The 21218-nt window shown below is 61.7% G+C and overlaps 2 protein-coding genes and 1 long non-coding RNA gene across 12 annotated transcripts in view; 1 reads left to right on the top strand and 2 right to left on the bottom strand.

Moving 5' to 3' along the window:
- Positions 1–28: 28 nt before the first annotated feature.
- Positions 29–2446, bottom strand: LOC133084540 (uncharacterized). The gene is made up of 3 exons (XR_009699455.1): positions 2263–2446; positions 2063–2151; positions 29–139 (listed from the first exon to the last, which is right to left on the bottom strand). It is a non-coding gene; the product is annotated as an uncharacterized LOC133084540 (long non-coding RNA).
- An 856-nt stretch (positions 2447–3302) lies between these two features.
- On the top strand, positions 3303–16870 carry ZFYVE21 (zinc finger FYVE-type containing 21). 7 transcript variants are annotated; one of them, XM_061181348.1, is made up of 9 exons: positions 3303–3493; positions 6896–7045; positions 12298–12348; positions 12548–12716; positions 13510–13585; positions 13670–13761; positions 14251–14304; positions 16018–16160; positions 16292–16870. In XM_061181348.1, the coding sequence occupies exons 1-9, from the start codon at positions 3356–3358 to the stop codon at positions 16325–16327; spliced, it is 909 nt and encodes a 302-aa protein (XP_061037331.1). In that variant the 5' UTR covers positions 3303–3355; the 3' UTR covers positions 16328–16870. The 7 variants fall into 7 exon arrangements, with proteins under 7 accessions (XP_061037331.1, XP_061037332.1, XP_061037334.1 ...); XM_061181353.1 differs by having other exon boundaries at positions 3413–3493; positions 6907–7045; XM_061181350.1 differs by lacking the exon at positions 3303–3493 and adding an exon at positions 4879–4984 and having other exon boundaries at positions 6948–7045.
- A 14-nt stretch (positions 16871–16884) lies between these two features.
- The window catches only part of PPP1R13B (protein phosphatase 1 regulatory subunit 13B), an 86353-nt gene continuing 82019 nt past the window's right edge, over positions 16885–21218 (bottom strand). For all 4 annotated transcript variants that reach the window (XM_061181345.1, XM_061181344.1, XM_061181343.1 and 1 more), the window contains 5 exons: positions 20746–20883; positions 20542–20675; positions 19771–19937; positions 18838–19037; positions 16885–18239 (listed from right to left, as the gene is read on the bottom strand). In XM_061181345.1, coding sequence (XP_061037328.1) covers positions 18198–18239; positions 18838–19037; positions 19771–19937; positions 20542–20675; positions 20746–20883 — 681 coding nt within the window. In that variant the 3' untranslated portion in view covers positions 16885–18197. The remainder of the gene's footprint in view (positions 18240–18837; positions 19038–19770; positions 19938–20541; positions 20676–20745; positions 20884–21218) is intronic.

The following is a 21218-nucleotide window of genomic DNA, read 5'->3' on the forward strand; positions in this document are numbered from 1 at the left end:
GGGGCGCCCTGCCCTGACCCACCTCTCTGGGGTGACGGCGCCGGATACGGTCAGAGGCCCGTGTGCGCTGGGCTCACCTGAGTGGAGCCTGCTTTGCATTCTCCGGTGTGAGTTCCCTTAAGTGTGTCTCCATGGCGATCTGGAAAGAGCAGAAAAGGCCACGTGTGGTGGATCTCAGAGGACGCCCAGGAGGTCGGAACCGCTGCCCCAGCAGAGAACAGCGGACACCGAGTCCGGCCCGGCCTGCAGCCTGCCCTCCCCGCTGGCAGGAGGGGCAGCCGGCGGCGTGTCCACCCAAGACAGCACAGCCGGGGATGCAGCAGGGCAGCGACACTAAGGCCGCAGCCACTCAGCAGAGGCCAGGCTCAGCGTCCAGCAGCAGCAGCGAGGCCCGGGCCTCTGGACGGTGTCAGGTCGCTCCGGAAGCTTAAAGAACCGGGCCGTGTACACCCCCTCATCTGCGGTCTGCTCAGGGAGCCCCTGGAGGCAGCTGCTGGGAGGGGGCAGCACGAGGCTCTGGGGCCCACAGCCCGGGCAGGGGGTCTCCAGGCCAGCAGGCTGCTCCCACGTTCTGCTGGCGCAGGGGGCAGGGGGCTCCCAGGCCAGCTGCTCGGGGCAGGGCTGACAGTAAATACTGCTGAGGCCCTCAGGACTGCACATCAGGGCAGAAGGGCGGCCTGAGTGCAGGGCCCCGGTACCAACTGCAAGGCGGCTGGGGGATGTTGAGTAGCTAGGAGTGCACCCTGAGGCCGTGTGGGAGACGCCCGGGCATCAGACATCCGGACAGAACACCAACCTGGGTTTGTAAATTCTAGAGGAAGTGCGTGTGCTCTTCCCCTGGACTTGTGGGAAGCCCCCGGCTGGGCCCTGAAGCGGGGAGCAGCGAGTGGGCTGGGGTCTGGATTCTGAAAGACGGGGGGAGGGAGCCTGCGTGGGGATACAGCCTGGAGGTGCCTGCATATAAAGCTCGGATTCTGACGAGCAGCTGGGCACAGGGCAGGGAAACCAGCGGGTGACCACCAACCGAAGGGCCTCAAGCTTCCGTGATGGGGGTGTAGGGCCCCCAGAAGCAGAGCGCCCACTGACGGAGCACCCGCTGGGTACCCGACACTGGCCCAGGAGCCGGACCAAGAGCCTCAGGCAGGGGCCCGGGTGAGCCAGCCACCCTCCAGGCCTGTGCTTCTCCAACCGGGGACAAGCATGTGCCCAGGCAGCACCCAGTAGCAGGCACGGGGCGGGCCTGGACAGAGCGCAGCAGCTTCCAGGAGCATCTGAGTGCAGGTACCGTTTCAGGGGCACAGCTAACAGCGGGCGCTGCTTGGTGAGTGTGAAGGCGCATCAACTCTTAGGGCCCAGCGCGAGACTTCGAGGAAACTCCAGTTAGGTCCCCGAGCCTTCCCAGGTGGAATCACTTTCCTGTATCTCTGGGGCTCTGGGGCTGTCAGGGGGCCTGAGGACCCCATGCCGCCAACACACACTGGGACAGGAAGGCGGGGCCGCGGCAGATGGGCCCACCTCCACCCTGGGGGCAACACTCAGGTTTCCGGCAGCTTTCGTTGACGCAAACTAAGGACTCAAGGGTTAGAGAATGAGGGAAGATCTCCTTTCAAAACTAATGCACTAAAATAAACGTGTTCAGGGCGTCTCCCGCTCAACCAGACAGCCACCCAAAGGAACCGGAGGGTTGGTCGGGGTGGAAGGAACCAATCCCCACACACTGAAACTGTTCATTCTTTCTCTGGCCAAGTTCAGAGCTAAATTCAGGCAAACTACATACAGCTCCACTGATGTTGCCCTAAAATCACCGAAGGTAATGAAAGGTCGAGGGCTGACATTTATCAAACACTTAGTCTCTTCCAAGCGCGTGACAGGTATGAACTCAAACTTCACACCAGCAATATTATAACCCTGTTTTGCTGGTGAGAAAACAGAAGCACAGAGTGGTTACACGACAAGCTAAAGGTCATGCAGCCAGCAAGCAGCCGGCCTGCGACGCAGGTCCAGGCTGTGTGTTCTAAGCCCCTGACCCAAATTAGCCCGACCCTGAGTTTACACGGCCCACCTGTTAACAAATCCAAAGGGAATCGTTTGGTCTCCATACTCCGCAGAACTCGGTTATCCAGAGGCTGACCTGCCCGGGGGTGTCCAGCCCTGTTGGGAGCAGCCCACCCTCAAGGCTGGGCATCTTTTCCGGCTCCCCCTCCCACTAAGGGCGCCAACGAGCACTCCTTCATCCTGGGGCTGCTGGGAGGAAGCTTTCACCTGGGACCTTGGGTGGCCACACAGGTCCTCCCACGCCTGGGCCACCTCTGTGGTTTCTCCAGAACTGGCCAGCCTGGACTTCTGGCCCCCCTCGCTTCTCAGGATCCGCTTCTGCCTCTGGGAACCTCTTCTCTCTTCAGCCCCTGAAGCTTTGAGCACTCCCCACTCCCCCAGACCTGGGTGTCCAGTAGACCCCGCCTTGGCCGTCCGATGGACCAGGGCGCCCTGCAGACGCACCCTGCCACCCACGCGCATCTGCTCTTCCCACCGGGCGCTGCATCTCCGAGGTTGTCCACCCCCCACCCCCTCCCGCCCCACCCCACGGCCCCTGGACAGCTGCCACAGCCCAAACTGGCCTTGCAGCTCTGCGGGCTGACGGCCCCAGGACCGGGCCCCTCCTGTCCCAGCCCCGCTCGCCAGCCCGCGCGGCACCGGCCCCGGGCTCCCTCCCGCCGCCGAGACTCGCTCGGACCCTCACTCGTCCCCTCGCTCGGCTGTGCCTTCTGCCCGCCCGCCCGCGGGTGCGAACCGCGGCTTGGGGCATCGATGACGCGCGACCCCGTCCCCCCAAAGTCCCAGGAGGAGGGCCGCGCGGGAGCCGAGCTGCGGTCTCGGTGCCCAAGGCCACCCCTGCCTCCATCCCGCCCCGGACCACGGCGGCCACTCCTCGCACTCACCTAGCCCGCGCTCCACACGCTTCTTCGCGCCGTCCTACCTCGCTCAGCCTACTCTTCCAATGAGCGCCGGGCGCCCCGCGCCGGATACGCCAATCAGAGAGGAAGCGGCGCTCACGTCGCCTACTAACTGGCCAATCCAAAGTCTCAATAGCCCCGAGGGGGCGGAGCGTGCTCGGGCCGGCCCTCAATGCCTATTGGTGGCCGACCGCAGGGTGGCAGGGGAGGTACCCTTGCTCCAACTGGAGAGCGCAGCGACGGGGCGGATACCTGGCGGCGATTGGTCCGCGCTCCGTGCTTGGCGTGGCGATTGGGCGCGGGCGCTGTCAGTCGCGCTGGCGGGGCGGGGCGGGGCGGGGCGGGGCTCCCGGGGGGCTAGGGCCCGGTTGCGGGCGGCGGGCGAGCGCTGGGGCGGCGTCATGTCCTCCGAGGTGACCGCGCGCCACGACGCCAAGAAGCTGGTTCGCTCCCCCAGCGGCCTGCGTATGGTGCCCGAGCACCGCGCCTTCGGCAGCCCGTTCGGCCTGGAGGAGCCACAGTGGGTCCCGGACAAGGAGGTAGGTCGCAGACGCCCGTCAGCCCCGGGACCGGGTCCGCGCCCCCTGTCCCCTCCCCTTGCCCCCAACCCTCCCCGCGTCCGCGCCCCGCGTCGGCTCCCCGGGCCCGCCCTGCCTCCCCGACGCCCCTCCGCAGCCCGACCCGCCCTCCGCTCCCCGCGCACCCCGGCCCCGGAACTGCCTCCTCCGGGCGGCCCTTCTGTCCTCCCCACCCCCAAACCCGGCCGCCCTCGGGACCCCTGCCCCGCGCCTTAGCGGAGCTCCCGGGGTCCACCCCTCCCGGGCCACGGGTACTCTGCCTGGCCTGGTTTCCTTTCGCGGGGCGCCCAGTCTCTCCCGCTCTTCAGAAACTGCCCCCCGAGGTTTCTGTGACCCCTCACAGATCTCCCTTCCTGATACGACCCGGGCTTTGCCCAGCTGCGAGGTCATCTGTGGATTCCGCCACATCCATTGGTCGAGCTGCTGGGCTGGAACCTTTGAGACAGTTGCGACCCCCTCCCGCGAGGGAGGAGAGGAGGCCCGTGTTTGTTTATTTATAATCAGCGCTCTGTGTAGGGGACTCTCGCTGTGTGGACTGCCTGGCGGTGGTGTCTGAGGGAGTCTTGGGAGTGAGTACGCGTGTCCAGGTGGGGCGTCTGGAGGGCGTCCTGCCTGGGGAGCTGCACCTGCTCCCAGAGGTGAGGGGCGGGGCGGGGCGTGAGCTCTCCCGTGGGCGGGGTGAGGGCGGAACCTCTGAAGGCCCTTTTGTGCTGTGCCACAGGGTTTGGACTGGATCCCATAAGCCGGTTATTCTCAGCTATGCTAAACCAGGCGGAAAAACTTCTCGCATTCCTGTAAATCACAGACGTCCCAGAGACATAAAAGTAGCACGATTTTTGAAAATGCTTTAAGTTGCATCTCTTTCCAGCATTCCGATTGACCACTTTTCCTTCCTCCCCCTAGAATCACGGTTGCAGGCGGCATGTTTTCTGCAGGGGGGCGAAGGGGAGGATGCGATCAGGTGTTTTCAGGGCACTGGCGGTGAAGCGCCCAGAGCTCGGAGGGGCGGTTGGGCCAGCTGCGGGGAGGTCTCAGCGCCGTCCTGCCAGGGCTGCCCTTTTCTCCCGTCTCCTGGTCACCGAGTCCCTGCAGGCCAGTGCACAGAGACGGTGAGATGTTGGTGCGCAGGCGGGTCACTGAGCTGGCCCAGGCCACGTCCTCCCTTCCTCTTGGGTTTCTGGTCGCCCTGTCTGTGCTCTTTCTCGTCTGCATTTTTCCTCCTGGCGTTTGCAGTCTTTGAAATCACAGAACATACCTTTTCTCGCGTGGTCTCCTTGGTTTAGTGCTGTGAAAAGGTGATTAAAGAGAAAAAAGGTAATATCACGACTCTCGTTCTCCTAAGTGAATGCATGTTCCGGAGCTCTTTTAACTGCATCAGTGAGGGAGCCGGACAGGTGTTATCAAGGTTCGAAGAGAAGTCAGAACCGCACAGCCTGACCTGGAAGGAGGCAGGTGAGGGCAGGAGCTAGAGGCGAGTTGGTCTATTCCACGGCGGGGGAGGGGAGCCGGGACAGGGACATACTGTGTCCGCAGCATCTCCACTTCACTGAGTGGGCACCAAGCGTGTCCTCGAGGCCAGGTCAGAGTGTCAGTCTTTTTCCACTGTTGTCCCCCGAGGACCCTCTTTAGACATTATTTCCCCTGATTGATCCCCCATGAAATGTCACAGCAGTGGATATGTCCACTTAGGGACCGTATGTGCGGGAGAACACCCCTCTGGACGATGTGCAGTTTTCCCCTGCAGCCCGCAAGCTGCTCTTCAGTTAACCTCTGGGTCCCCTCTGCCAGCCCTCTTCAGGGCCCTTTGCTCTTTCCTGAAATGATTGTTTCGTAGGTTGTACTGCATGTGTTGTCCTTCTTTGCGGGTCTGGTGTTGAGGTGCGTCTGGAGCCCTGCCCGCCTGTCTGGGGGCTCTCGGGAAAGTGATCAGGTTGGGTGGGCGTGCTTGGATCAGCGTGGCACTTCCTCCTGTAACAGAAGTTTCGTTCTCATGTTGGAAGGATGGCGGGGTGCCTTCCAGAAACACGCCCCCAGTTTGCCGTCTGAGCAGCCAAAGAAGGCCCTAGAGGCGGAGGGAGCTCAGAGTGGGGAGGAAGCCTCCAAGTGACCGTGGACAGTTTCTCCTCTGAGTTTGAGGAAGTGCGTGTTGAAATGTACTGGGGAATGTCCTAGAGTCCAGAAGTGACCAAAGGAAGTGTCCGGAGGAAAAGAAACTTGGAGTGGGGCAGTTCGGGCTGGGGGAGTCGGGATGAAGTCTGGCCTTGGTTGCGGCGGCTCTTGGCGCGGGCGTGGGGGGCCGGGGGCTTGCCCTGCTGCTCGCTCGGCTTGGCGGCCCTCGGCCTGTCCAGTGCTTGTGGGACCCACGACCCTGGTGTGTGGGGAGGGGACTCAAGCGTGGAGATACCAGTGCTGAGAAGTAGGTTTACTTGTGGTTTGGGACGGGCGGTGGCGGGGCATAGGTGGAGCATGGCAGGGGGCGACATGCCGTCCTCAGCTTCGCCCGCCCCCGCGCTCAGCTGTGGGTGGATGAGCGTCACGGTTGTGTGCAGCCGTCCTGCGTTCTTCGTCCCAGCTGTCTTCTTCTGGGTCCATCAGCGGCCAGCCTGTTGCCCATCTATCACCTTTTTTTTTTTTTTTTTAAGTTTATTTACATGTGGTCTTCTCGTTGTGTTGCCATTATCAAAGTGGGATTCTTTTTTTTTTTTAATTGATTAATTAATTTTTGGCTGCATTGGGTCTTCGTTGCGGTGTGCAGACTCTAGGCGCGTGGGCTCAGTAGTTGTGGCACGCAGGCTCAGTCGTTGTGGCTCGCGGGCTCAGTAGTTGTGGCTCGCGGGCTCAGTAGTTGTGGCTCGCGGGCTCTAGAGCACAGGCTCAGTAGTTGTGGCGCATGGGCTTAGCTGCTCCACAGCATTTGGGATCTTCCCGGACCAGGGCTTGAACCCGTGTCCCCTGCATTGGCAGGCAGATTCTTAACCGCTGCACCACCAGGGAAGCCCTATCAACTCTTTACTCAGTGCCTGACCCTGCGTCAGCTTGGTGGCTGGGGCCCACAGGGGCATCCCTTACAGATGTTGGAAAACATGGGGATGTGGGTACGTCTGTAGCTCTCAGCTTCTCAGAGGGGTTCCTGCCCCAGAAATAACTGAGACTCGCTTTCCTGGTGTCTCTGTGCTCCCTGGGAGCTTGTGAGGTGGGGAGGCAGTGGTGGGACTGGGAGGAGGCCTGGGAACAGCTTGGGCCTCGTGTGACTGCCGTCCGAGTGTTCCATGACCAGGAGAGTGGGCTTAGGGGTGGGCTGTCTGGGCACACAGCCGTAAGGACTTGCTACAAGTAGCCCAAGATACTGAATTTTATCGTTAGAATCCATGCAGTTTTGCAGCCCCTTTCTTCCTGTCCTGGGCGCTGGGTACAGCCAGTGATGATGATGGCTCTGCACTGTCAATGACGTCAGATGCTCTGCAGATGCAGAACCGGGGAGGAGAGAGCACAAGTGTGTCAAACAAAAACAAGGTGAGGAGAGATTTGTGTCCCACAGGGTCACTGTGGGGGGAGGTCTGGCCCAGGGCCCTGCGAGCTCTCCAAGGGCAGGTGGTAGGGGTTGCTCCATGGGAGGGGCAGCCCAGGCTAGAAGGGAACGGGGTGGGAGGGGCAGGTGGTGTGATCTGACAGCGGATCAGGGGCTGCACCACCCCAGGACAGCCTGTCTCAGGCTGCGGGGTGGGTCAGAGTTCAAGGCCCTGAAGGAAGGAGAGATTAATGAAGGTTTTATCAAGTCAAGCTCGTGGGCACTTTGTTCCGATGGACGAGTCAGCCCGTCCCATCAGCAGTCCACGTGTGGCTTGTGGTGGGTGGACAGGGGTGTCTGTTAGTCTTCTCTAGGGCAGGTGGGGAGGGGCCTTTGCAGGACGCGTTCCCAGAGCACTGTGGGCGGCGTCCCTGGTCTCTGGTCTCCTGGCCTCCGGGATCCCAGGCGGGTCCCCCGTGGTGAGGAGCCAGGAGAGCTGCCCACGGCCCCTCAGGCCTGCGGGGCGCTGCTGCCAGTGTTGGGAGAAGGCGGGTTCCTGGCCGTCCTGTGGGACGCGGGCAGTGGCCGCCTCTCCTTCCTGGGATGTGGTGTCTGCACCTGCTGTTCCCTGTTTGATGGCTCTGGGCTTTGTCCTCGGAGGTGTTCTGTCCCTCCCCTCCTTCCCTCAGGCGCCCCACCCACCCCCGTGAAAGCATCTGTTGTCAAATTCGTCTCAGTCCCGGGGCTGCTGTGTGTCTGCTCTTCGTCCCGTGAGCTGGTTTCTAACATTTTATTGGTTCCCTCATTAGTTAATGAGTTAAATCTTTTTTTTAAAATTTATTTTAATTAATTTATTTTTGGCTGCATTGGGTCTTCATTGCTGCGCGCGGGCTTTCTCTAGTTGTGGTGAGTGGGAGCTACTCTTTGTTGCGGTGCGCGGGCTTCTCATTGCAGCGGCTTCTCTTGTTGCAGTGCGCGGGCTCTAGGCGCACGGGCTTCAGTAGTTGTGGCACGCGGGCTCAGTACTTGTGGCGCACGGGCCCAGTTGCTCCGTGGCATGTGGGATCTTCCCGGACCTGGGCTCGAACCCGTGTCCCCTGCATTGGCAGGCGGATTCTTAACCACTGCGCCACCAGGGGAGTCCATGAGTTAAATCTTTGACGTGGGTTCATTTTATATTTGTAGGAGTTATGCTTTTACTCTTTAAAAACGGTTGTTTTTCAACAAAGATACAGTAATACATGTAATTTGTAACTTATTTTTATGATTTACTTTTGAGGAAGCCTTTTTCTTTTTATTTAATTTATTTATTTTTGGCTGCGTTGGGTCTTCGTTGCTGCGCGCGGACTTTCTCTAGTTGCGGCGAGCGGGGGCTACTCTTGGTTGCTGTGCGCGGGCTTCTCATTGCGGTGGCTTCTCTTGTTGCGGAGCACGGGCTCTAGGAGGAGAAAGCTTTTTTAAAAAAAATATTTATTTATTTATTCGCTTGTTTGTTTCGGCTGTGCCGGGTCTGAGTTGCGGCATGCACGTGGGATCTAGTTCCCCGACCAGGGATCGAACCTGGGCCGCCTGCGCTGGGAGCCCAGGATCTTACCCACTGGACCACCAGGGAAGTCCCCTCGTAGCCTGAGAAACGGTCTAGCGTGCGAGCCAGGCGCAGCCAGGCAGGTGTTGTCTCTCCCAGCGCCGCCAAGGACAGTGTGGGAGGAGGCGTGACTGCCCTTTGCCGCTCCAGCCTCAGAGGGAGGGTGGGCATCTGTCCCCAGATTCTGTCCTTTTTATAGTAACTTCTTTTTAAACACTCCTTTAAACTCTCCAAACTCTCTCTTCCGACTCTTCTACTTTGAGGGGAGATGCCCTGTCAGCCGTCCTGATGCGCTACCCTGGGCACCCCCAGGGCTCCCTGTGCTGGAGTCGGACAGCAGGTCGGCAGAGACCGCGGGTCTCCAAGCAGCCCTGTGGCCCAGCCTCTGCCCTTGGCCGCGTGCTGGTGTGGACCCCACGATCCCCGAAGGCCCCTTCTGCCCTGAAGTCTGCCATCTGGGCCCGGCTTCCTGTGGCCCTTTCTGGTTTCTCCTTTGATTGCTCGTAATCTTCTCACTTCCCCACCAGAAAGCACACCCCCAACCTCGTCTGAACTCTCCTGCGTCGGCAGGGTGGGCACGAGTCAGCTGTTGCTCTCCTGGCTCGGTGAGGGGTTGAGGCTGCTGGGCTCTGACCCTGGGGCTGCAGCCGGGAGCGCGCTCGGGGTCGGGTGTTGCACTAGTGGCTGTCTGTGCCGCCCCCCGGCTCCCCCGTCGTCTCGTGGGCGCCCAGGGGACCCTGTGGAGGCCACCCTTACCACCGGCTTCCTCCCAACTGCGGGGCGGGAGTCCTGGGGGTGAGCGCAGGGGCCCCGGAGGTGGGCTGCAGGCTCCACCGTTGACACTGTTTCACTCGAGGATGAGGACGAGGACGGCCCTGCTGGTCCTACCGCCCGTCCTGGCGGGTGGGGAGCGGCCTGCGGCAGCCCGGGGGGGATCAGGCAGCATCTGCGTGTGTGTCTGTGTCTCTGTGCCTGTGGGCGTGTGCTGTGTGTGTCTGTGCCTTAACCTGCACCTCGCACGCAGGGCCCTCACTGAGCTCCTGCGGGTCCCGGTTCTCCCTTGCAAGTGTGCCTGTCTGTGACGCCAGCCCCAGCCCACCCTAGCGGAGCCGCGGTGACACACAGGCCTGGGTGCGACGTAGTCTGAGAGGCTGGAACCCGGGCAGCTTTTGTCACACATGGTGCAGGTGGGTTGCTCACACCTGGTTTCTGGACTCCGTCTCCCCAAACAGCGGTTTCCCGGAACCCCAGAGCCTCTGGGTCCAGGTCAGGTGCACGGGGTCTGGTGCTGGGCCTCGGCCTGGGCTTTTTGTTTCCTTTCGATGCAGCTGGTTTATCAGACAAGGTGTGAGTTCTTTGGTGGTAATTTTACGCTCATATCTTCACCAGTTGCTTTATTTCCTTATTTAGTTCTCTTTTCATATCAAATTGTTCTCTTGATAACTTTAAAAGCTTCTTTTATATAATCCACAGGAAACTTACCTTATTTAAAAGCCTGTACGTTTTCTGAATAACCTCGTTGGTTATTTAGATTAATACAAAACTTCTAGATCACTAATGTTTTTAAGGGAGCGAATTTTATTTATTTATTTATTTATTTAAAAAATTTATTTATTTTATTTATTTATTTTTGGCTGCGTTGGGTCTTCGTTGCTGCGCGCGGGCTTTCTCTAGTTGTGGTGAGCAGGGGCTGCTCTTCGTTGCGGTGCGCAGGCTTCTCATTACGGTGGCTTCTCTTGTTGCAGAGCACGGGCTCTAGGCGCACGGGCTTCAGTAGTTGTGGCATGCAGCCTCAGTAGTTGTGGCTCGTGGGCTCTAGAGCACAGGCTCAGTAGTTGTGGCTCACAAGCTCAGTAGTTGTGGCGTGTGGGCTCAGTAGTTGTGGCATGTGGGCTCAGTAGTTGTGGCTCACGGGCTCTAGAGCTCAGACTCAGTAGTTGTGGCACATGGGCTCAGTGGTTGTGGCACGTGGGCTCAGTGGTTGTGGCACGTGAGCTCAGTAGTTGTGGCTCGGGAGCTCTAGAGTGCAGGCTCAGTAGTTGTGGCTTGTGGGCTCTAGAGCACAGGCTCAGTAGTTGTGGCGTGTGGGCTCAGTAGTTGTGGCTCACGGGCTCTAGAACGCAGGCTCAGTATTTGTGGCGCATGGGCTTAGTTGCTCCGCAGCATGTGGGATCTTCCCAGACCAGGGCTCAAACCCTCATCCCCTGCATTGGCAGGTGGATTCTTAGCCACTGCACCACCAGGGAAGCCCCGGGAGCAAATTTTAAATTCGGCTGTGGTCTTAGTTTAGAAATTGGTCTCTCAGTTGCCTAGATGCGAGCCTCCCGGCGAGGGTGGGGCAGCCCTGGGCTCCATGTCCCCGCCGTGGGTGCAGGACGCACATAGACTCGGGAAGCAGCTCTCGCACTGGAGCCTGGCCTGATGATGGTGGTCCTGCTGGCTTTCCCCGCATCCAGTGGATTCTGTGGCTGGCAGATGTGTGAGGTCACAGGAGAGCGTGGCACACAGATGCCCTGCCATGGGTGGAGGCCCGAGGGCCAAACACACGCAACGTTCCAGAACTGACAGCGAGAGGCAATGGCAGGGGCTGGTGGAAGCAGCTGCGCTGTGATTAGCCAGTTCGTGCCTGACGCCGGCAGGGACTCTGTGGATGGTTCTGGAGGGCCAAGGTGGGCCAGGCCCTGTGTCCCAGCCCAGAAAGCAGCGTAAGAGCAAAGAGAAAATAAGGAAACGTTACGGGATCTCAGAACGCTTAGACACCAGCCCAGGGTGGGGCCGTGGCCGTGTAGAGCTGGGTGGGGCTGGGGGCCGGCCTGGACCCCTGCCCTCCCACGGAGAAGGGCACACTGCGTGTGGATGCCAGGCTCCTTCCAGAAGCTTCCTCAGGGTCCCGGCCCCATGGTGGGCCCTGGCACCTGCTGTGCATTTCCTCAGAGCGACAGACACAGCTGCAGGCGCAGGCCTGGGGGCGGGAGGGGTGCAGAGTAGGGGTCAAGGTCAAGTACTGCGCTGGCAGAACAGGGAGGATGGGGAATGAAGCCCGGGCGGCGAGTGGGTTCTGGCTGCCCAGATTGAAGCCAGGCAGTGAGGACGAAGGGCAGGACACTGGGGTCAGGCCGTGTTGGCCAGGACTGACTGGGGACTGGCCAGGTTAGGGTCGCGGGGTGGTCAGGGTGTCTGGCTCCCTGACAGTGGCATTTTACTGTCACTGTGTCATTGGGGTGAGGTGGCACATGTGTCCAGGAGCAGCTTTCCCACTGAGCCTTGGCGGCGCGGGGACAGTCTGTCCGCACTTGGTGCCAGGATGGGAAGAAACCCTGTGTTCTGTGTCAGATGACAGGTCTGAGGGCCTCTGCGTGATTGGTTGGTTTGGTGATAATGTGGCCATTTCCGGCCCTGGGCCTCGGCCTGTCCCTGGAGCACTGTCCCCGGCCTCCCCGCTGAGCCCCGGGCGTTTGGGCCTCGTAGCACCCTTGCTAGCTGGACGCTGCCCCAGCTCAGCAGACCCACTGCGCTTCTCCGCGCGGGGACCCGGTGTAGATCACTTTCTGCTGCGGCATCGCATCATCTCACAGCCGATCCTGGGTTCTGGCGACAGGACGGGGCTCCCCGAGGAGCTGACCGCGTGGCCTCGGCAGCCGGGTCCTGACGCCCTGTCACCTTCTCTCCTAGTGCCCGAGGTGCATGCAGTGCGACACCAAGTTTGACTTTCTCACCAGGAAGGTGAGCTGCGGTGGGGCGGTAGGGGGAGTGGGGGGTGGGAGTGGGTGCTGTCTGTCGCGGAGCCTCGGGGACAGTGGCGGCCTGGTCAGCAGGCGGGGGTCCGGCCGCTGGGAAACCATTGGGACCCTCGAGGCATCTGGTAGTGGATGCCGGTGGCGCGGGTCTCCGGGGGTACTCACTGCCTGCCCCGCGTCTCCAGCACCACTGTCGCCGGTGTGGGAAGTGCTTCTGCGACAAGTGCTGCAGCCAGAAGGTGGCGCTGCGGCGCATGTGCTTCGTGGATCCCGTGCGGCAGTGCGCCGAGTGCGCCCTGGTGTCCCACCGGGAGGCCGAGTTCTACGACAAGCAGCTCAAGCTGCTCCTGAGCGGTGAGCACCTGGGGCCTCGTGTCTGTCATGTGGTGGCTGCGATGCTGTGATGCCCTGCCTGGCCTCTGTCTCTGCAGAGCGCCTGCTGCAGGCTTGGGACCGCTGATTGGGACTCCAGGTGCGGCCCCGGCAGTCCTGGGACATGGTGGTGGCGAGAGGGCAGCTCTCTCCCCGGGCCTGCTGCCCCCTCCCCGGGCCTGCTGCCCCCTCCCCGTGCCTGCTGCCCTTCCCCGGGCCTGCTGCCCTTCCCCGGGCCTGCTGCCCCTTCCCCGGGCCTGCTGCCCCCTCCCCGTGCCTGCTGCCCCCTCCCCGTGCCTGCTGCCCTTCCCCGGGCCTGCTGCCCTTCCCCGGGCCTGCTGCCCCTTTCCCGGGCCTGCTGCCCCTTCCCCGTGCCTGCTGCCCCTTCCCCGGGCCTGCTGCCCTTCCCCGTGCCTGCTGCCCTCTCCCGGGCCTTGGCAGCCTAGCCCCCCTGGCCTGCGGGCCCCCTCCCCCTCCTGGCAGCAGGGCGGGTGGTGCTGCCCAGTGGCCCCCGAGCGCTGGGGGAGGGTCGGTGCCCTGTGATCTAGGCCCTTGGGAGGTAAGGCCCCTGGGAGCCCCAGGCAGCGCCTTTTATTTCTGCTGTTGAACCCCAACCCTGTCACGGCCTTTCCGCCTCAGCCGAGGGCCCCGCAGAACAGAGCTGCCACCTGTCTTGCTTTCCTTTTGTCCTCTGTGCGTGTCCCCTGGTGGGCTGGCCTGGAAGGGGAGGTGAGAAGGGAGCTGCCGGGGCCTCATGTCTGGTTTTCATCCCCAGGAGCCACCTTCCTCGTAACTTTTGGAAACTCGGAGAAGTCAGACACGATGGTCTGTCGTCTTTCCAGCAACCAGAGGTAAGAGCGGGTGCTGCTCGGCACTGACGCTCTGTCGCTCCGAGCCTGAAGTGACGCGGTGTGGACACCCTTTGTTTGCTGCAGGTACCTGCTTCTGGACGGGGACAGTCGCCACGAGGTCGAGGTCACGCGCATTGCCGCCGTGCAGATGCTCACAGAAGGCTTCCCTCCTGGAGGTGAGTGCCGTGTGGCACCGGCCTGGGTGACTCTCGGGGTCTGTGGGCCGTCCCGCTCAGCCACAGCAGGGGCTTGTGTTTAGTGAGTGGCTCACCAGGCGAATGGGGCTTAACGTGTAAAACAAGCGGGGACTCTGCCCTTCTGTACGTTTCACTTTCTGTTGGACTCGGGTCAGGGGTAAGGCTCCGGCGGCAGCTGGCATCGGCCCGATTCCCCGATGCCTGGAGCGTTGCCCGCCCGGCACCACGGCCCCCAGGGTCTGCGGGGACAACCCTCCTCCTGGAGCTTGCGGAGCGCTTAGCCTGTTCTGGATCTTTCCACCTAAACTTGCGCACTTCAGCAGCTGTCCTTCCACGGAAGCGGAGTTGGTGTTCCGTGTTGGGCGCAGTGTGCTGAAGAAACCCACGTGACTTAGTCCGTCTTGCTTTCTGTTTTCTGATCGGCTCTTGCTTGTTCTTCTCTCCTGCCTGCCTACCTTCTTGACGTAGAAAAAGACATGCACACTTACACCAGCCTCCCGGGGAGCCAGCCCGTCTCTGAAGGTCAGCTCCCCGCTCCCCGCCGCTCTCCCTGCCCCCGCGCCGGGCCGCGCCTCCTCCAGACCCTGCTGTGTGTTGGGGTCCACGCCGAGGCTCTCTGTGAAACACACATTCCCTTCTTTTGGTTGATTTGAAGGACAGTTGGGTCTAAGACGGGCAGACAAAGCATAAATGAAGCAATCTATCTCATCTGCTCAGTTCTGCGCTCCCAAGGGGAGCCCTACGCAGTGTTGCCTAACGTCCCCTGGGCATCCGCTGGGCCTGAGCGGGCCACGCGAGGGGGGCGCGGGCGGCGGCCCTCCCCAGCGCGCTCCTGTCCCTCCCGTCCCTCCGCAGCGCGCTCGCTCCCGTGTTCTCTCGTAGGAGCCTCCCTGCGCTCCTGGGCCCGCAGGTGGCGAGGGGAGCGGGCCGGTGCGGCGTTTGCCCCCCGTGCCCGAGCACAGGCTTGTGCGTGGTGGCACCTGTGCTGCGCCGTGAGTCGAAGGTGCGGAAGTCACGGTCCGGAGAAGCGGGGGGCCACCCCCCACCCAGGCCGGGGCATCCCTCCGTGTCCTTCCCGCATGTGGGCGGGGCCGAGGGCTGGTGGCGCCACGCGCCCCCTTGTGGCGGTGCTGGGAGGACAGTGAGTCCTGCTCTGCCCACGCTTCCGGAACCGTTAAATGCCCAGAAAAATGTGTTCTCGAGGGGGTGGGGGCGGGGGCGGCGGCCACAGCAGCGTCGCACACTTTCTGTCGAGGCCCAGGTACTTGCATGCAGCTCTGCCGGACACAGACTCAAAATGCGACAGCAGTCATAGGAGCCATGGAAACGTGGCCTGGGCCAGTAAAAGTCTACTTACGGGAGCGGGGGGTGGGCAGAGCACAGCCTGCCTGCCCCAGAGCCCGGGGCAGGGGGCACTCCTGCAAGGAGCTCAGGCGGGGACAAGCCACTTGACACCCAGGGTCGAACCGTGGCTTATGAAAGGTCATGGGGGGCGTCCCAGGCCTTGGGTGGCGGAGCACTTCCAGCTGGATCGACCTCCCGGTGGGCCGGGCCTCTCCCACCCAGCACCTGCTCCCCCGCCGGCCTGCGTTTGACTCTGAGACCTGCGTCTGATGGAAGGGATCTTCTGAGCTGGGTAACTGCTCACAACGGAGTTTTCCTCCCAAGTCACAAAGTAGAACAGCTGTAGGCAAACTCCACTGCGAGGCTTGGTCTCCTTGCCACTTTTTTGACTGCGGTCGTGACAGAAGGGCCGTCTCTTCCTCCAGCCGTTGGTTCTCAGAGCAGGTGCTGCGGTCCTGTCGTCGTCCATGGCGTCACAGCCCAAAGGCGGGCAGTTGTCCCAGCAGGCCGACCCCACACGGCATCTTTTCAGGAGCTCGTGTACTAGAGTGGGGTGTTGGTGGCACTTGTGCCCTCCGCTTTGACCCTGGCTCTCCAGAGTAGGGTGGGGGTGAGGCCAGCGTGACAGGCAGGGTGCAGCCCGGGCAGCCCTCCCGACGGCACCGCGCCTTCTCCCTGGGTTCTCGGCCACGCGGTGCCGAGCGTTTGTCCCGCCCTGTGAGCTCGGGCTCATCCGCTGGGCAGCCCCTAGCCCAGGCCCCGCTACCAGGCCGCCTCCGTCCGAGGCCAGCACCAGGGCTGGGGAGGAGGCGCCCCGGCCAGCACATCAGGGCCGGCGGCACCCTGGGCGCTCAGCGTCCCCTCGGGCATCACCTTGTCTCCCCGCTCCAGGAGGCAACGCGCGGGCCACAGGCATGACCCTGCAGTACACGGCGCCAGGGGCGGAGGGCGTGACGCAGCTGAAGCTGACGGCCGGGGAGGACGCGAACGGCAGCAGAAGGCAGGCGACAGCATGGCTGGTGGCCATGCACAAGGTACCGTGGGCCCGGCCCTTCTGCTCAGAGCACTGCCCACCTTTCCCAGAGGGAGGCCCGCCGCCTGCCTAGCCGGGGTGCCCCCACGGGCTCCAGCCAGGCACACGCATTTATCTCTGGTCACCTTGCAGGCTGCCAAGCTTCTCTACGAATCTCGGGACCAGTAACGCCACATGGGCTGGACAGTCCGCTAGGGGCAGCAGCACCTGCTCGCCGCGCACGCACAGGCGCAACTAAGCCTACCCGTGCTGGAAACGCAACTCAAGTACTCGGAGCTTACCTAGTGCAATACGTACACAGTTGATTAATGCTCAGAACACCTCGTGCTTTAGAATCTGTCTCTTATCGATGCCTAATTAGGGGTGGGAGAGACTGAGCTACACTACTGCTAAACTCTTTTTAGCATAATCTGTACCATGTTTTTATGAGTGCCCAAGTTTACTAGATGGTTCTGGTCCCTTGATGTTCGTCCCATTAATTCTTCCACGGAAGTGATCTGGGCAGTGGTAACTTGGCCTGATTTGTACTGGAGCGCATCTCACAGACTGCCCGTTCGTGTGTCACTCATCTGGGTCTATGAACAAACCTTTGCTACTTCACAGGGGAAGGAACAAGATTTGTGTTTTGTACTTTTCACTATTTCCCTTTATTAAAATAATTGTACAACAATTTGTATATAAAGCTTATGATTAAAACCTATTTTGAAAATACGGATCAGGCCTCACCTCGCTGTGTCCAGACAACCTGAGCTTCGTGCTCAGCTCAGTTCTGGCTCCAGAACACAAGACTCACAGCCTCCGGCGAGAGACAGCGGTTTATTGTGTGCACGTTTACACGGCATCAGCAGAGAGACTGCCCTGCAGGGTGTTCGCTTCTCATCAGCACTGTGTACAATCAATCAATCAGTGCTTAAAGGTAGGCGACTACAACAAGACTCTACACGTGTCTATACGTAAATTACACACAAGACTCACTCGTACATGGAAAATAAGCTCAGGGCCTGGATTTTAATGAGAGAAAAAAACATTTCCAACATGGTTCTGACAGTTTTGAGTGGTTTAGTCAAAAAATAGTTTTGGTATATAAAAGCCTGTACGTACAGTTGACGCTTCAGGGACGCGCCTTACTTGCTTCAAGTCTGGAACCAGGCAGAGGTTATGGTGTCATGGCCGGGACCGGGGAGCCGGGGCCCTGCCCTCCCGCCCCTATAGCCGCCCCGTGACTTTGCAGGCGTCCCCGCGTCCACGGCCTCCTGGCCCGCGGGTTGCACAGCCCTCGGCAGAGCACGTCCACGCCGGGAGGGGCGGGGACCACGCCGGGAGGGGCGGGGACCACGCCGGGGCAGCAAGAGGCTGCAGAGAAGGCAGTGCTGTGCTGAGACTCCTGACCATGTGTCACTCGATCTTAAGGTCCCTCGTGTCCACGGCCCGTCGGTGACCTAGACCGAGGCCCGGAACAGGAAGTGGAGCCCACACACCAGGCAGCACCGCTGGACAGAAGTCTCCACACGGGGGCTCCTTTGGTGATGAAGAAACGCATGTGGTGAGGATGAAAAAGGTGCCCGGGTTTCTGTGATTTCCAGTCAACGGGAGGGCAGGGCTCTAGCGAGGGGATGCACCTCACAGCAGCTGCAAGTTTTCATTGTTGGGGCTGGGGTGACACCGGGAATGAGGGATGACGGCCTTGGGGCCCAAGTCTGTGACAGCATTCGTCTTCCTTGGCAACCGACCAGGGGTTAATTACAGGGCTTCTTACTGGCAACAGGGGCGGCTGTTTAGAGAGCTGGGTATTTATTCGGATTTACAGTAACTGGCAAAAGTCGGTCTTCTTGGAGGCGAAGGTCTCTCTCCCAGCTGCGGGCAGACCGGAGAAAGAGCCTCACCTAGAACCTGCCGGGGTTTCACATTGTGGACGCTGTCTGCTAAAGGGAGCACCAGTAAAGCCATGTCTAGCTTCAGCTTCCCGGGGAAATGGCAGAAGCATCTCTTCAGTGGCTCCTCGTCGCTGGAGAGCCCGTGCGGTGCTCCAAAGGGAAGTTCAGGCCAGTGTTCGCTGTCGGGGTTTGATCCGTGGGTACAACTGGGAAGCAAGGGACAGGAGTTAGGACAAGGGGACGACCCACTGGACAGGAACCCCGTCCAGAGGCCCGGCTGCCCTCAGGAGGCCGCACACCAGCTCCTTCAGGCCGAAGTTCGGCTTGTCACCCTCGTACGGAGAACTTCCCAACTCCCAGGATACCCCCTTCCTCTTCCTCTCAGGGCACTCGACACTGACACTGTCCGCAAGGCCCCTAAAGGTGCCTGGCAGGCCCACGGTGTCCAGTGACTGTGTCACGAAAGCATGTGCCAGCCCCACCGGGCACGGAGCACGAGAGCAAAGGCGCGGCCCTGCCAAGGGTCTGAGGAAGCATCAGTGCAACGCAGAGCAGCAGCCTGCAGCCGCCCTGTCCCCCACCCCGTTACAGACCCCACGAGCAGAGCACGCTGTGAGCAGCCCGTCGGGGGGCTCCGGCCTCCCCACGGGCCTCCTCGAGAGCAGATGCCCCCCCACGGCTCCCACGAGGCTTGGAGAAAGGCAGTCTCCAGCCCGCAGGACTGGAGCCCAGGCTACGTCCACGGGCAGGAGGAGGGGACAGCTGGCTCCGCACGGGGCCCCAGGGGCAGCGTGGAGTGCTTACCCCCAGCAGGGTTTTGGGCACGTAGCCCTCCCGGTCCCCCAAGCGAGCCCACCACCAGTCGGTCTCGCTCTCGTCCTTGCGCCTCAGGACGGTGAGGGCGTCCCCTTCGTGGAAGGACAGCTCGTCGCTGTTCTGGGCCTCGTAAGCCCACAGAGCGTACACCACGCCTTTGTTCATCACGCCCAACTTCTCCTGCACCCCTGGGACGGAAGAGCAAACGGTCAGGTCTCCGTGGAGGGCGGGCTGCAGAGAGAGCCCCGCAGCAGGACCGGGAGGGACACGCTGCTGTCCTTGGGCAGGCCGGCGGGGGCTGCAGTGGAGCGGTCAGAAGCCAGGCCAGCTGCCGCCCTCCGCTTAACGCCAACAGCCCCTTCCACGTCCCAGCAAGAGGACCGTGGCGGAACCTTTGTGTCCAGAAGCAAAGCAGTGTTGTTCTAAAAGGCGTTTCTTAAGGTGAAACTTACAACCCACACGTAGAACAAACTTCCAAAAGTCTAAAGAAGCCGCGTGACTTGCTCTTGGACAGTGGGAAGCACTTGCCACCAAGCGATGGAGCCACCGCGACCCAGTGAGCTCACACCCAGGACTCGCCTGCGGGTCCCCAGGAAGGCCGGCCGCCCCCCAGCCCCGCCGCACGGCCTCTGTCCTGGGAGCTGGGCCTGGAGGGCATTGCCCGTTTCATGTGTCACTTTGTCCCCAGGGTCTAAGGTAGGCTGGGCCCACAGGTTCTCCCATCGGGTGTAGCGTTGATGGCCTGTGACTGTTTAGCCCTTGGAAAACCCAGCCCTGCCTAATGGAGAAGGGAGCTTCCCTCCCCCACGGGACGGGACGGGATGGGACGGGATGGGACGGGACGGGACGGGAGACCCACCCTGGGACACCTCAGCCCTCACAGCCCTCTCCCCTGGGGCACCCCGGCCGCCCGCCCCGCACCGTGTAAGAACTGGGAGCACTGAGAGTAGCCTTCCTCCGCCTCTTCGCACTTGTCCGCAGCCGTCTCAACGTCGCTGATGGTGGAGGCGAAGATGGCGGCGCCGCTCTCCACCAGCTGCTTGCAGAGGTGGACGCTGTTGCAGGAAGCGGCGCAGTGCAGCGGCGTCCTGGAGAGACAGAGGAGGCGCTCACGCCCGGCCGGGTTCCAGGTGGCCCCCAGGGCTGTGTGCTCAGTGCCCCGCGAGCTGCTGTGCTGCTGCCTGTGTAGTGGCCTCACTTCTACTAACAGTTTTGGGCCACACACACGTTTCTGAAAAGGGCGGGCGGGGAGTGGACTGAACACCGGCCTGTAAGCTGGGTGTTCATGGTGCAACAGCACGAATGTCCCTCACACCAGTGACGTGTCCCTTACAATGGCTGCAACAGTGACGGCTGTGTTTTACCACAATATACAAAAATGGCTGTTCAAACGCAGCAGCGCAGACCGTTGCCTGAAGCTCACGATGAGGCCCACGGGGCGCAGGGCCGGCACCGCAGCGGCCGGCCTGTGAGGCTCCCCTCCACACAGGCTTTCTGGCCACTTAAAAACATACAGCTCAGCAGAGGCTCAGACTACAGTCAGCGGTCAGCCACGTGACGAGCGTGATCACAGCCGGGCCTTTAACAAAACCCCCGTGAGAACGAAGACCAGGAAGATACGCAGGCCTGGGACCAAGCTGCACCCTTGCCTCCTCCCTTCTCCCCACCACCCCCGCGCCCCGGTGCCCTCACCAGCCGTCGCTGTCGGCGGCATTCACGTTGACCCCGAAGTCCAGCAGGAACTTCACAATCTGGTGGTGGCCGGCGCAGACGGCGTTGTGCAGCGGGGTGATGCCCTCGTCGTTGGGCTTGCTGGGGTCTTCCACCTAGGACACAGGGCGCGTGAGCCCCGCCCCTGCCTGGGGCCACCAGGGCTGCGGCCGCCCGCCTGCTCACCTCGTAGATGATCCTCTGCACCAGGTCGAACTCCCCCTCCAGGGAGGCGTCAAGGAGCAGCGCCAGCGGGTTGAAGCGGACCCTCAGCCCATGCCCCGTCCTCTCCGAGTTGGGCTTCTTCAGGTTGGTCCGTTTGCTCTATCGGGAGGAAGCTTTGGATTTCAAGGTGACCCCACGGAAGTAGGCCCGGGGGGAAGCGGGCAAGAGGGGAGGGCCTAAAGCCCAAGGCAGAGCTTCCCCCGCAGCCCCGAGTGGTGCCGGGCACCGCGGACCAGCCCGCTCTCAGGCCAGCCCGGCCTGGCTCCGAAGGGCGTCTCTGCCTCGGGGGCCGGGCTGCGCCGCGGGCACCCGAGAGAGGGAGCAAGGCGGGTCACAGCCAAGCCCAACTGCTTCCGCCCTGCCAGCCGTGAGGAGCTCCTACCTGCCTCTGCTCCTGCGGCGCTGCCCTCCCTCCAGGGCTCTGTCTAGAAGGT

The sequence above is a fragment of the Eubalaena glacialis genome, chromosome 2 (genome assembly GCF_028564815.1).
Source record: "Eubalaena glacialis isolate mEubGla1 chromosome 2, mEubGla1.1.hap2.+ XY, whole genome shotgun sequence".
NCBI lineage: Eukaryota > Metazoa > Chordata > Mammalia > Artiodactyla > Balaenidae > Eubalaena > Eubalaena glacialis.

Coding starts and splice junctions, on each gene's coding strand:
- ZFYVE21 (XM_061181348.1), top strand. CDS start 3,356: ATGTCCTCCGAGGTGACCGCGCGCCACGACGCCAAGAAGCTGGTTCGC. Junction 12,349..12,547: donor TTGACTTTCTCACCAGGAAG/GTGAGCTGCGGT, acceptor CCGCGTCTCCAG/CACCACTGTCGCCGGTGTGG. Junction 14,305..16,017: donor GAGCCAGCCCGTCTCTGAAG/GTCAGCTCCCCG, acceptor TCCCCGCTCCAG/GAGGCAACGCGCGGGCCACA.